The following is a 14,999-nucleotide window of genomic DNA, read 5'->3' as shown; positions in this document are numbered from 1 at the left end:
GCGCGCGGTCCCGGCTGCTCCCCTTCTCCGACAGCCCTCGGCCTTGGAGGAACCGGCCGCCCCCGACTAAGGGGTCCCCTAGCAGGACCCCCGTCTCCTCGTCTTCTTCCTCGTCGTCGTCGGGTTCTCGACCTTCCTCCTCCTCCTCGCCTTCGGGGGGTTTGTGGCCCTCCACGTCCACTTCCTGCTCTTCTTCCTCGTCGTCCTCGTCCTCAGAGCTGTCCTCGCTGGGGTAGCTGCAGCTGGTGCCCCCGGGGGACAGAAGGCCTCGGTGGTGCGGCTGCGGGGCTAGCGGGGGCGGCGGGGGCGGAGGCGGCGGCGGGGCCGGGTGGTGGCGCTCAGAACCTGGCTCGTCAGGCTGCGGGGGTAGCAGCAGCAGCGGTGAGGGCGGCTGCGGGGTATGATGGTGGTGGTGGTGATGTGGGTGGTGATGGTGATGGTGGTGGTGAGCCTGGGCCGAGTGTGGCGCGCCTGCTGACGCCCCGTGCAGCTTGGCCAGGCTCTCTGCGTCGTCTTTGCCGCCCACCGGCCGGAAGGCGCTCGAATGGTGATAGCTGCCTCCGCTCGCCTTGCGCCCCTCCAGGAGGTGCGGGTGGTGGGGCGCGGGCACTCGGGTGCCCGCAGAGCCTGCTCCGGGCGCTGCGGCCACGGCCCCGGACACGCCGCCAGGGTCGGCTGGCGGCGTGGAGCCCGCGCTGCAGTCCCCAGCGCTGCCACCCGGGGGCGACTCGAAGAGCGCTTCGCGAGCGCCTGCAGCCCCGGTAGTAGGCGGAGGGCCGGAGCCGGGGCCGTTGGCCACGACCGGAGGAGGTTGACCTGGCGGGGGCGCAGCATCAGCGCTCCCACTCGCGCTGCCGGGCTCGGCCAAGTCCAGGAACGCCTGGCGCAGCAGGGCCGGGCTTTCTCCAAGCGCGCAGCCGAGCGCAGAGGGCGGCTGCGGCGGGGGCTGTAGGTAGGTAGGCACGGGAAGCCCGCCTGGGGTCCGCGGAGGCCAGAACATGCAGAAGGGCGGGTAGAAGGCGTCCTTGCGGCCCGCTGGCCAGAAGAGGCCCGACAGTCCGGCTTTGGGCGCCGGGCTCGCGCCCCCCGCGCCCCCTAGGGCCTCGGCTGCGGCCCCCGCGTCCTCCTTCTTGTGGCACAAGCCAAAGGCTGCGGCTGCGGCCGGGAAGGTGTAAGGGTGCGGGAAAAGCCCCCCGCAGCCCGGGAACTTCTGTAGCACGCCCCCGAACGAGCCCTTGCTGGGCACAGGGATGACCGGGTAGCTGCGTGGGCCTTTAGCGCAGGCTGCAGCGCCCGAACCCGCACCGGCGCCCACACCGGTTACGCAGCCGCCCCCGGCACCGCCCCCTCCCGCCCCGGCGCCGCCGGAGGCGGCGGCCACCGAGAGGCTGGCAGCGGCGGCGGCCGAAAGACTGGCGGCTGCCACGACTGCCGCCTCCTGCAGCGAGTCGTCGTCGTCGTCGAAGCGCGGCCGTTTGTGATGCGTGTGTGGCGCACCCGCCAGCTCGGCCAGGGGCGGTGGTGGTGGCGGCGGCGGGGGCGCCCCCAGCAGGTGTGGGCCCAGCAGTCCCCCACCTCCAGCCACTGCTGCTGCCGCGGCCACGGCGGCTGCCTTGACGGAGCTGAGCGGGTGGCAGGCGGGGTGTGCGCCTGGCTGGGGCAGCGCGCGCTTGCGGCTACCGCCATTGAACATGGCCTTGACATCCTCCCAAGCGAAGACGAGCTCGTCTTGGGGGCTCTTATCAGTGAGCTTCAGATGACGGCGCCAAGAGTTGAAGTTGGCTGCATCCGGCTGTGTGTACTTGGCGTCAGGCGTGCGATGGGAGTGGAAGATAAACTTGTTGGGCGAGAAGTACATATTACAGTAGCTGCATTTGATGCACTTGGCGCGGGAGCTGTTGTAACGCGCGGGGATGAAGCTGCCGCGGCAGCCCCAGGCGCACTCGTGCGACACGTCGAAGGCGAAGTTGTCTGGCAGCTTGGGCGGCCTGTTTTCGCCTAGGAACGACTTGCACAAGCGCTCGGCCTCGCGTTTCGTTATCATGCCGCAGCGGCGCGATGAGATGGGCATGGCCCCGGCCCGACGCAGGATCTCCAGCTGCACCGGTGTGCACTGCACGCACGTGATGCCCAGCGCCACGCGGCGGTTGTGGATCTCGTTGTAGCTGAAGTTCTTGAGGAGAGTGTTGGAGATCTGCGCCAGGCACAGGCGCTCCTGCCCGTCGATCACCAACGATACGATGGGAATGCCGTACAGGATCACCTGGCCCACCTGGTTGGGTTTGAGGTTGGCGTGGCCCGGCCGTGGCTGGCTCAGCGCGTCGGCCTGGAAGGCGCTCGACGGCGATGCCAGCAGGATGTCATTGGGCCCCGGCAGCGGACTGGAAGCCATCTCCTCCGCAGCGGAAGCCCGGGCCGAGCCCTCCGGGTCTGCCTTGGAGACTGGAAGGGAAAGGAGAAAGCGTTGACAAGAGCCTTTTCAGTCTAAGACAGAAGAAGGGTGGGTTTAGTCCCTCACTGAAGAATTACAATAATTTCCTTGCTTCGGTTAAGATATTATCACTGGGCAGAGGGACCAAGTTTCAGACACAAGAAAGTCATCTCTCTTAATTTTCTTCACGGTGTGAAGAAAATTGCAGGGTGTGCAGGGACTTGGAAGGACTTTTCTTCTGTTCTAAACATCCAAAGTAAATTAACCATGTGTTAAAAAAAAAAAAAAGCAGTCAATTCCTGAGAAACTCAAGACCTTATCCCCGATTTATAGATGCCCTTAGAATACATGGCTTGCCCGCTAGAAATCAGGAAGTAAAGATGACAGTTGTAGCTAGTACAGATTACAAAAGTTATAGGAAACGTCGAAACCTAAATTTAAAAAGAGAACATTTGCTTGAAAATAGATTGATTTTGGTTGGAAAAAAATAAACCCGAACCTTTGAAAAAGTGATTTTTATGTTTTCTTAGGGAAATTCGCTACTGGTTGAGACACAGCTCATTAAAGCAAAACGAAATCCCTTCCTCCTCATCTTTGCCATTAGGTATTTTCATACTGTAATTAGATTTTTTTTTTGGAAAGATGGGAAAAAAGGTACAAAGCCATATACATGATTGCACCAAACTAGGGCGTTGCACTTTCAGTTTTTCAAAAAGCCACTTGCTGGAACTGAGTGGTTTTGGTTTCAGGAAGGGTGGCTTTAAAACATGAAGTTGTTGACTAGGAGACATTTAAAAACTGTTTTTCTGTCATTTTCATGACAATGAACAAATTAGTACAGGCTAGTGTGTTAAGCCCACAAACAGTGCAAAGAAACTAACAATTTTGGGGGATCTTATGGGCGGGCTTTAAACGGCAAATTTAGGTGTAAGGTGGACCACTTTCTCACTTTCTGTGACATTTCTTTTTCTGATCTATGTAGATTTACGCCCTATCTTTGCTAGGGATACCCCAGAGTATAGATAATCCGTGGACTAGGTAATCTGTGAAAGCATTGAAAGCAAAAGACCTGGGCTGGGCCTGCGCTAAAATTCCTATTATCTCTGGGATACCATAATTGGGGGGAAAATAGCCAGTAAATTGAAAATACAGAAAAAACAAGTGAGAGAAAGAAACCTTTGTAACAATGATGCTAAGTCAAAACAGGCAAAGTGGCTCATTCCCTAGGAAAGCAGGCTGTGACCTTTCCACAGCGACATGTCATGTGGGACGCAGTAGCTAAGACTATCTTTTACCCTGGAAAATCACTGCTGTGGACAAGTACCCTGGAGTTTGTTACAGCGATTTCAGAAGATACACTATCTGACCCCTTCACCCAAATTATCATCTCCTTGCCCTCTCTGGGCCCCCGGGCATCCATCCCATGCCTTTGCCCTGCTGCCCGCTGGATCCTCAGCTCTCATTACGTTCCGCGGCCTCCAAGAAGGTTGAACAAAACTCGACGCGATCAAACGAGACGAAAGCCTGGCTTGTCACTTCGGATGGATCAGAGACAATATTTCTAGGGGACAGGACGTTAAATGGCAGTTCAAGGCACACTGATACCTGGGCCTGACACAACCAGCCCTAACTTCAATGCTCATTTCCCTCCCAAACAAGATTCTTATTATCTTAATAAGACCCTGGGATAACGGGAACTCTCGCTCTGGGGCAATGGCGCACAGCGGGCCTAGCCCTGGCAGGGAGCTGGTTTTGCGTTAGAAACCCGCAGTTTTAGCAGCCGTCGACTGAGCGGAAGTGTCTCCCCCTGGGTGTCCTCCACTTTCACCCAAGCCCTCCCAGAAACTCCTGTCCGAGCAGAGACGCAAATACATAAGAGGGTCTAGGGTGGGGTATTTTTTAAAGGAGAGTGAGGGGAGAAGAGACAATTAAAAGTTAGTTGAACTGGAAAAGGAAGCCGGCGAACTTTTTTATCCCACTCACGAACCAAAGACCCCCCAACTTGACATTCCCGGCTCCCAAACCAACCGCCACCGAAACCGGCCGCGGCTAATTTCCTAACCCGGAGAATCCCACTGCTGGGGATCTCAAATACTAGTGAACCGCGAGCTGTGTGCCTAGTAAGGGCTGACGGGTTCCGGCAGTACCTGGTGACCCCTCAGTGTCTTTATGCGCGTAGCTGCCGGCCCATCTTCCGAGGGCACTCGGAGGCGAAGCATCCAAGCGGGTCCTCGAATCCAGCGGGCGGGACTCCGGAGGGCTCTTCGCGAAGATCCGGGTGCTTGTCGGCGCCAATGGTGCTCGAACCCGGGCCGGGGGAGAATGACAGCAAGAATTGCGGTGGGGCGTCCCCTGGACCGCAGAAAGTGTGGGCGCGCGGAAACGCGGCAGGCGAGCCCCAGGTGGAGCGCAGTCTGACAGCGTCTTTCTCTGTCTCTGAACTCGTGTCGGACCGAGGGGACGCCACCCAGCGGGCAAGGTGACGTCACCGTCTCCCTGACACTCCACATTAAAGGGCTGGCATGTTACAGGAAGGGAGGGAGAAAGCGAAAGCGAGAGCGAGTACCGCCGAGATCCTTTCTCAGCAGGCACGAAAGCTAACACCTAACCAACCCGTAATTGACAACAACCTCCCCAGCCCTGGAGCAAACACGCAGCCATGGTGCTGGAGCCGCATGTCTGATCTAGGAATGGAAAACCGAATAGTCTGCGTGCCTCCGGGAGACCTGGGTTCTGGAGGCCCCAGATTCTAGAATGCCGCCTTGAAAGTGACTGTATCCCTGCCCGTTATTGTCCCCTCCCCTCAATTCTCTGAGTCACCCTCTTTCATGAATGATCCCTCTGGTACACGGTGCAAACCAGTAGCCTCGCTTCTATCTCCGAAGATACAGAAACCACAGGCAGTCAGAGACTAGAATAGCTTCTGCGTCTCGTTTGAAACACTGTGAAATGAGAAAGAAAGAGAGAAGTTCTGCACTGGGGCCCAGTCTAAAAACTTTAAGGAAGCATGGAGAGTGCCCTTACTTTGGATTCTACATTGGCTTTTTAGGACAAGATACAGAGAATCAGTGCAGCATTCTGTGTTTTAGAAAGTGTACAATCGAGTGAGGACCTCGGTGAACGCATGTGTGCACTCATCTATCAACTTCATTCAGGGTAGTTCTCGACTCCATGTTGTCAGAGACCCATGCATGCCACCTCAGCACAAGGAAAAGGTGAGACAGGAAAGCACAGAGGTCCCCAACTCTGATCTGCCCTTGAGCAAGTTGTCAATTCCCTGAGGGAAAGAAAATTTCTCAGGGAACTATATAGGAGCGTGCCCTAAAACATAAAAATAAGATAAATACAACTAGGATGAAACAGAACTATTCCCCATAGCTTCCCCCTAAGTGAGGCACACCTTACGATATAATGGAAGGTCAGCATATTGCCTCCTAATTCATCAGCTCTGAGGAGTCAAAATGACCACCCCTAATTTATCAGAAAGGGAAGAAGCTAGCTAGCTATTTAAAGGACATTCTAAGAAGGATAACTGCAAAGACTGGGATGGGAGACCCCTTTAAGTTTTCCTTTACAATCATAGCTGAATTTTCAATTGCTGCCTGGTGAAACACACAGGCTTAGAGTTGGAAACTCACATCGTGACTGATCGAATGATCTCCACTAACCCGGAAACCCAACCAGACTCCATCATAGCACCAACAAAAAACCATCACAAAATAAATACAAGAGTGAAAATGTGAAATCTTAACACTTCATCAAAGGTCAATAGAACCAAGGAGAGTCAATCAAACAGAAAAGTGAGGGATAGAGGATTTGCTGCTGTTTTAAATTAATATGTCGATAACACAGTTTTAGAGCATGAAAATTGTAACATTTGTTTGGGCATAAGTTTCAAATGGCAGTGAAATAATTTTTCATCCATCTCTGAGTTTCTAAAGGCATTAGCGGTACGAATTAGGCTCCATCCTAAGGGGATGAAGTCAAGTGAGTGCTCCCTTCCCAGGGCCCTCCAAACCTCTCATCCTAAAAAGAAGGAAAACTTATGCTTTATGCCTGCCCAACCCATTTGCCAAAACAGTGTCATTGTCATTCACAAATCTCTTCCCACGGAGGGCAGAAGGCCTCGAACTCTTTTGAAGCTTCCAAGGCCAGGCCTGGTTCTTCCTGTCTTCCCCGACTCATCTCTGGGTTCAGGGCTCCCACAGAGCGAGGTCCCAGCTTGCTCACTCTTTCTAGAGCCCAGGCAGCTAGAAGGAAAGCTTGAGCTTCATGGAAAGAAAGCCTCGAAATGGAGCTTATTTTAAGCCTGAAAATGGGAAGAAATAAAAAGTCCTGTCACCCCATTAACATATCACAGAGAAGTGACAGGTTGCTGCTGAGGTGGAAGCAACATGGGGTCTTTGCCTTTTGTCTCCCTGTTCCTATCTTTTCCTCCAAAACCCTCCTCTTCCCCTTACAGATCCCTACCTTAGAAAAAGTGTCTTCAAAACTAACATTCTTTGCAAAGACAAACAGAACCAATCTTTGCCTTCCCTCCCATCGCAGCTTGGCCTGAGGAGTGAACCCACACCTGGCAGTACCTGTAGCTATGTGCTTACTTGACCTTCACACATGAACATTTACACACTCCCTTGGGGTCTTCCTGCCACACAAACCTGTGACTTTATTTTAATGCAAAAAGTTTCACTGGAAAGAGAAATGTACGGTGGTAGGTTAAGTACTTTTGCAAAATAATTCTAAGACTAGCGAGATATTTTATTTCCGCAATGAGTCTGGTGTGCCTGTTTGAGCTGTTAGAACTATTATATATTTGGAAGATGATGGTGGAGCACAGTTCAAAACCAGACTCCGTGCTCCAAAGAATCCTCACCTTGAATTCTGGACCGGGACTGCAGAATTACAGCCTGTTTCTATGTTTTCATTCTGTGAGCAACTTTCTGTCACCCACTTTCTCTTTGACCCTTTGCTTTCGCCTCAGTTTGAATAAGTCTTTTGATGGTGCTCCACCGCCCTTCCATTTTCCTCCCCCCAGACCAGGGGCTCCTGATACTAGTCAGTCCCTGTCCTGGCCCCAGAGATCCTGGCAGGCTCAGGGAGGAGCCGGCGGTGGCGGCAGGCAGCGGTCCGGGCCGAGTTAATCAATGCTTTCCTATTCGAGCTGACATGCATTTTACACGTCGGGACTCTCCTCAGCCGGCTAATTGATTCAAATTGTTTTATTGGTTAAACTGGTGTCACCCGTTTGCATGATCTATCACCGCACGGAGGAGAGTATTTCCACTCTCATCTCTGTTCCGGGCGGCTGCGGTTCACCCAGGCCAGGGACAGGTAAAGGAGCCCAGACACCGGACCCAAAGGAAAACCACAAACCAAGCTGGCCCCCTCGGAACTGGAGAGGTGACGCTTGGATGCAGGCGCATGCGGCCAGCGCGGCAGCATGGATGGAGGTTTCCAGCTACAGCTTTTAACACTTGGTTGAAGCGAACCCACACCTGGCCCGGGCGTCCACCCCTTTGGAAGCAGTCTGTTTCGGAGCTGCGGCAGCGGATCCTGCGGGGTTCTCGTTCAAGGCCAAAGCAGAAGCGGGAGCTGTCCGCGGTGCTGAAACCAATGGCTTCGCTCCTACTGTGTTCAGCGCTCTCCTGGAAGAAGCCTCCCAGCCTGTAACCATCGGAGCCCTAGATTCGGCGCCTGGCGCCAGCATGGCCTTGCAGACTTAAGAGGCAGGCAAGAGGCGACACAGAAACTACCCCCCACTTCTGCCGCACCTGCCCTATCTCCAAGGACTGAGACACTCCCCACCCCACTTCAGTTTTTCATTGACCGGAAAGGAAGATAAAGGCCTTGATATAAATTCATTACAACCAGAAACACCAGCTATTCCCTATCCTCCCACTCCCAGCCTGGGTACTGGAGAATCCATTACAATTACAGATAATAAAGAAAACCCCAAAAAACAACCAGCCTCTATTCCTCTCACTCATTCCCTCTTACCCCATTCTCAGCTCTTGGGTAGAACTATTACTGCTTCTGTATCCCTGTCAAAGATGTCCCTGGAATTAATATTTTTGCATCAGGTAGGGCAAGAAATGGTTTTCCTGCTAGTTCTAAGTCAGCAAAAGGAGGCCTGCATGGCCCAGAAAGAAACTGGAAGACTGGCAGAACTAGCGGGTACAGAAGAATTCAGATACATCAGAAAGTACAGGAGATTCAGTCAGATGAAATTGGTTACACATTTCTCCTCAATCTCTTACTGGATGTGGAATCTTGCTTTCCTAACAAACCTCCCAAGCTCCAGTTTCTTCAACTGCAAAATGAGGAGATTGAGACATAGTCCACAGGGGTGTTATGAGAATTAAATAAGACAATATATTCAAGTGCTTGACACGCAGTAGTCACTTATTACATGGTAGCTTTATATGCACCTTCCTCAGAGAATGGGGAGAAGAGCTAGGCCTGTACTGATACAAGATACTTTAGAAATCTCGAATAGCTCCAGAATAAATGACATCAAAGGCATTTTAGCTTCGTAGTGAGAAGAGAGGGAACCAAGTTCCCTGAAGGAAACTTAATCCTTTTCATTACAACTTTATCCTGCCCCTAATTGGTCTAGTGTTTATTTTGTATACAGGTGGCTAGCACCTAAGCTAGTATTTGCTTAACCCTCTTTAACTAAGTTCATAATAAAAAACAGCAAATATAATGGCCATAATGATAATCATTGCTGATAGTTCTCTCTTTTTACCCCAAAGAGCTTTCTGTAGCCTGGCAAGCCCAGCTCAGACTCCCTGATTTTTCATCCATTGCTCTAGCTATAGTTACAGGAAAGAAACCAAGGATCAGGAACAAACCAAAGACTCATCTACGATGGAAGTCATAGAAGAAATGAGGAAGGCTCTGAGCATCCTGAGGCTGGCTCTTAATCTTTGAGCCTTCTCTAAAATATTGTCTATAAACAAGGACCCCTTTTCCCAGGACCAGAGAAGTACAATGACAGCACAAACCTAAAAATCTAAACCAGAACTGGGAAAAGAAAAGGAAAAGGAAGACATTTTGCAGGATCTCTATCCCCGCCCCAGTGATAGCTTGAGTTCCTCATGCATCAATGACTGTGGGAATCAGTGAGAGTCCTTTTTACCCTTCAAACAAACACCTTTGTAAAAACTAGAAATGGTGAGAGAAGGAACCAAAACTTAATTCCCCTTAATCAGAGGAAATCACTCTCACAAGAAAACTTACCCTTTGGTAAGTGGCAGAAAAGGCTGTTACCCCACCAGTTTCCAGAGGTCAGGAACTAGTGGAAACATCTGCTATTGAACATTCTTTTTTTTTTTAAATAATAAAGGATTCACATTTTTTCACAAGTCTTCAGAAACACAGCAAGGTACACACATGTGCACATAATTGACATGAAGCACTAAAATCCAGAATGGAACATGAACTTGGTATACTTGGTCACTTAGCAAATATTAGATGACCAAGATAAAATTCAAAGGCAGACAAAATACCTGAGGACACACATAAGCCCATGAACACACCTGCGAATGTACATTAAAAAGGGAGGAACACTGGTACAAGTAACAGCCCACTAGGCTCTCTCCCTTCCCTCTCTTCTTTCTCTGTGCTTGCATACGCATATGTACCCACCCCCTCCTTTTCCCTCCTCCCCACATTGGAAAGGAGGGGGTCCTTTGAAATGGAGGTGGGCCCAGCTGGAAAACCCCAGAGCTCATTTAGATCAGATCACTTCAGGCTTTTGTCTCTGCTTCTGAATAACCTAGGCCGCTGCAACAAAAGGGTAGGCATCTACATGGAGTTTTCACTGGCAAAGATGCATCTCAAAGATACTGCTATAATAATGAATAACGAGACAAGATGTTTGCCTTTTTTGATTGCCACTCCTAAAGAACGGAGAGGAGAAAAGGGAAAGAAAGAGAGGGAGAAAGTGGAGCAAGAAATAGAGATTGTGGGAGAGAAAGGCAAGGCAAGTGTTTGGATTTATGCAAAAGTCTTTAATGTGTGAAGATACCAAGAAGAAGAAATGTGGTTTGGGGTCTTTTAAAAAAAAACTGGCTCTTTTGTTTCAGGCAACCAAGTTAAGGAGCAACTGAGGCTGAGGATTCAGAAAAGGTGTGGAGCAGGACCTTTTAAAGCTTGCGGAGGGGAGGCAGAGGAGTGGGAATCAGGGCATATGTGGGTTGTCTGTTGACATGTCACAAGAGAGAAAATGACATTAGATATACAGTTAACATCTCCCAGCTCCCCAGCTGACACTAGTGGAAGGAACATTGGATTTTATTTCCTGGGGAAATGAAGGCATTTTATTTTTCTTTCCTGTTTTCTTCCCTACTATCCTCTCCCCATTTGAAAATTTTCTACTTTGCCATCAAGCGTGATCCTATTAGCTGATACACTATTAAATTATCATGTGCTCTCTGGCTGCCCAATAAGCATCATGGCTTCAGCTTTCCTCCTACCTGCAGTCATTTACTCAGTGGTAGCAAAAGGTGAAATTAGGTATTAGCAAAACAAATCCCAGTGAAGAGGGGGGTAGAATCTGAGTCATTGATTTTTTTTTTCCTGGGAAAAAATAGCAACCAGTGAATATTCAGAGGAATTTTCTAATTTTGTGTATTTAAAAGTATTTGTTAAACAAACAACAAAAAAGGCTTTCCTCCCTGGGGTTAAGGGTTCAAAGTGAAAACATAGCTAACCAGATCAAAGGCAATACCAATCCCAAACTTTTTCAAGATGCATTATGATATCATCAACAAACTCTTAATGTTGGGAAATAATTAAATTTTCCATCTTTTAGAATTGTGTAACCTTGGGTGTCTTAGAAACAAATTGTACAAACAAACCACAGAGATGAGCACTGAGGGTTTCAGAGGAGATATAACGAACCAACTTTAATTACTAACTTGAAATTAAAAATGTAATATACAGATTTAAATTTATTTTCACCTAAATTGTGTATAAAATTATATGGCTTTTGCAGGCTAAGAAATGCTTTGTAACCAGCCATGCTACTAAAAAGTCTGAAGTAGTTTCCAAAACCGAGTTCCCAGACTTACACAGTAATAATGATACATTTATCATTACTGATGACCACCTACTGGGTAATTATTGCTTTGTTACTACTATTACAATCAAGAGATTTCTTTATTTACTGTTAACATTCACTTAAAACTGAATGTTAATGACTGTTCTGAATTCACCAAAGAGAGTTTTCTGTTATATTTCAGAAGTACTTACGTTCTGGTTCAGAAATGGGAAACCATATTATAACAGAGTGGAAGGCTGGGTGAGCGCTTGGCTCTCACCCTCTCTCGAGAATGAAAATGGCATTCTGAGGAAATCTGGAGCAAAATTTTCCAGCTCAGAGTTGCAAAAGGTTAACATAATGCAACCACTTGACTTGTACTAATTATGTAAGTATTTTATTACAGGAGATTCATTCATTATTGATACTTGTTTGCAGTAACTTCCTGCTTGGGGGAGTTATATTTTATATGAGAAGTAAACAATCCCTGACTCCAGGGCTAGCCCCCCACCCCCTAGATCTGATTTCCTCCCACCCCTTTGTCTAGTTTCACAATCCTCCTGGATTGTTTTGTTCCTATTGGGGGAGAGAGACAATTCCCTGAAACCTTCTTATTCTCTCTCATTTCTTTTCCCCATTCAGAACTTCCCAGTTCTTAAAAAGGTAAGAGTTTAGTGTGTGCAGAGTGTTGGGGTGGGGATGAGGTGGGTAAGAAAATAAAACTGGTTTTAGTGTTTTCTTTTGTTCTGTTTTTTCTTTTAAATTTAATGTCACAAAGAGAAAAGAGAATTTTCATTAAAAATCTAGGCTCCTTGAGGCTTGGTCACCAACTTTCCTCTTTGGAAGCTACTTTCAACTCCCAGCCCAGAAAAGGCAGGCTGGCCTTTGGTAGATCCAGAGGAAAGGAGCCAGTCATCAGGGAAGTGGGTGTGGTAGAAGCTGCTAACCAATGGAACAGCTCAGAAAGAGGGTCCTGCCTGCCCCTAAGTCAGAACCCAACCTCACAATCAGTGGTGGTTGGTGTAGTTTCCAATAGCTTCTTCCCAGGGCCTATGCCAAGTTGTACTAGGAGAAGACACGGGTTTCTTGTGGGATGACCTCAGTGAACCCCTGTGAAAGTTTGTGCTGGATGCTTGGCTGAGGGGCCCTCAGGAGTTTCACTCCAAAAATACGCATTGGTCACCTGAGGCTGGCTGTCTTGTGAGGATCAGTGTTTCTTAGAGGGGCCAAAGGGCCCTGGCATAGGCCTCCAACCTAGGAACAAGGGTTTCCTCTTGAGCTTTCTTCCAGGTTCTGAGACCCCTGCTTAAGAGTCTCAGTTTAGAGCTGGGATGGACCCAAGTTTCCAGAGGTCAGCATGCTTGAGAACCTTAGAGAAAGTCAGGAATTGGAGATGGTAGAGGGGCAGTGGAAGAGCATGGCATAGTGTGTGTGTGTGTGTGTGTGTGTGTGTGTGTGTGTAAATACCCTGTTCTTTTAAGGTTCTGGTGTGGGCAATTGGGAAAGAACCAGTTGAAAGCTGGAGTCCCAAAACTTTGGACCAGTTTGAAAAGAATGAAATGGTATGGTCTGGAATGGGGAGGTGTGGTGGCTTTGGGGAGGTGCCTGTAAATTAGTTAGGATTGGGAAGGACTTGCCACAGGCCTGGGCAGAACCGACAGCTCCAAACATAGGTTCATCCTGGGCCTCTACTCTCTAGCCTAGAACGTCTTCACTTTGGCCATGGGTGTGAGGATGATGGATGACGAGAGGATGACTAGAGGTTGGGAAGATGAATCCTGGGTGGAGGGGAGGGGATGGAGAAAGTGCTGAGACTGGGTCCTAAATGGGTGCTCCTAACTTGGTCAGCACAACTCCCACTCCACTGGGCGCCTTGCTTCCCTTCTTTTACCCCATACCTGGGTGCAACCGCTTTGCGTGATCTATGGAGGAATAAGGAATGCTGTTTCCAGCAAGCCTTCCTTAATGGTCCTTTAACAAACTCTTCGATCTCGCTTTGGCCGCCTTGGCTTTTGCTTGCCTGCCTCCTCCCTTTTCCTTTCTCCACTGCCTCCTCCATGAGTTATTTATGACCAGCGTTAATTATTCACGAAAAGAGAAAAGCCCAGCTTTGGGAACTTTTCTAGGAGCGTTTGGGGGCTTCTCCCTTTTCCATCTCCAGGTGGGATTGAGTACTAGGGATTTTCTGAGACTATTTGGCCAGATTCTGATTTGAAGAGGGAAAAGTGAAGCCCAGCCCAATAGTTGGGCTGGGGCGCCGTGTGTGTGTGTGTGTGTGTGTGTGTGTGTGTGTGTGTGTGTGTGTGTGTGTGTGTGTGTGTGTGTACCCTTTGTCCGCAAAGTGTAAACTTCTGTCTGGGACCCGGAAGTTACAAGGCGCGCTCGCGGGAGTCGCTGTCCCTGCTTGGAGGTGCTGAAACAGCGGCGTGGGCGCTCGGGCTGAGGGCTGCTTGGCATGTGGCGCGAAGATGTGGCCGCAGTCCCCGTCAGGGTAGCCTCTCTCCGCAGTTTCTCCAAAAAGTCTCGTTTGCTTCTGTCTCTATCTCTTTCTATACCGCCCTCCCACACAAGTGACACTAGAACGCTGTAACCAAAGATTAATTGCCTTAATCAAATCGACCCACCCTCTGCAATTAATCTTTTAGCAACAAATTACAGACAATTTACCATAATCTCCCGGGTCAGGAGAAGAGAGGAGATGGGATGGGGTGGGGGATGGACAGGGTGGGAGACTTTGACAAAATCCACACATGATGCGGGCTGGGGATTGAGAATGGGTATGGGTTTGAGGTGTTACGGGAGGGGAGGAGGGGAGGGTCAGCTGTGGGGCTGTGCGGGAGGCCGGAAGTTCCTGGACTCCCTTTCAACCCAGTTTTCTCCAAAGAAAGGGAGGCCGAAGGCGGAGGACGAGGCCACTTACCTGTCTGCGCCACCCTCTTGGTCTTTGGCCCTCCGCGCTCTGTCCTCCCCGCCTGCCTCGCGCTCCGCGGCTCCACCGCGGGTCTCTGCCTCCCGCGGCGCCTGCCACCTCCCCCGCGCGAATCCGCCGCCGCCGCCGCCGCCCGCAGTCCTCTGCACTCCTGCTCACTATCGGGGCTTCCGCCGCGACTCTGTCCCGTCCCGCCTCTCCCCTTTTCGGCGGTCCCCCGCACCCACTCAGCTCTTCCCACTCCCCTCCTGAGCAAGTTCGTAAGTTTGGGGTGAGGGTCGCTGTCCTCGCGACCAGCTTCTCGGCTTAGCTTGCTCAGATCCGCACCCCCCACCCACCCCCCACTCCCTAGCCCAGACCTAGGTCTCTGACGCCGCCTGTTGGTCAGGCAGGGCAGGGCAAGGCGAGGAGCTCTGCGCCAGCTCCAACCCCCTCACCCCTCACACTTCCACGCCCAGTGGTCCAAACGTGAGAGAAAGGAGGCGAGGGTGGGAGGCCTGATCATTGGAGTCGGGCCACGGGCAAGAAGGAGCAATTTGCCTCCGGGCGTGCAGCCTGGCCTAGCAGCTTGGGCTCTCTGCCAGAAGAAGGGT

General features: G+C 50.6%; 1 protein-coding gene across 2 annotated transcripts in view; it reads right to left on the bottom strand.

Annotated features, from left to right (window-relative positions):
• The window catches only part of SKOR2 (SKI family transcriptional corepressor 2), a 49,786-nt gene extending 35,209 nt beyond the window's left edge, over positions 1-14,577 (bottom strand). Inside the window, exons 1-2 of one of the 2 annotated variants that reach the window (XM_074340019.1) lie at positions 14,398-14,577; positions 1-2,442 (exon numbers count right to left, since the gene is read on the bottom strand). The exon at positions 1-2,442 is cut by the window's left edge and continues 206 nt beyond it. In XM_074340019.1, the coding sequence (XP_074196120.1) occupies positions 1-2,392 (2,392 nt within the window). In that variant the 5' untranslated portion in view covers positions 2,393-2,442; positions 14,398-14,577. Of the gene's footprint in view, positions 2,443-4,578; positions 5,060-14,397 lie in introns of those variants that run through there. The other variant, XM_019739664.2, reaches the window with a different exon arrangement.
• Positions 14,578-14,999: the final 422 nt, after the last annotated feature.

The sequence above is a fragment of the Rhinolophus sinicus genome, linkage group LG09, assembly GCF_036562045.2.
Source record: "Rhinolophus sinicus isolate RSC01 linkage group LG09, ASM3656204v1, whole genome shotgun sequence".
NCBI classification, from domain to species: Eukaryota; Metazoa; Chordata; class Mammalia; order Chiroptera; family Rhinolophidae; genus Rhinolophus; species Rhinolophus sinicus.
Note: the sequence above shows the minus strand (reverse complement) of the source record. Positions and strands in the feature narration are given on the sequence as shown.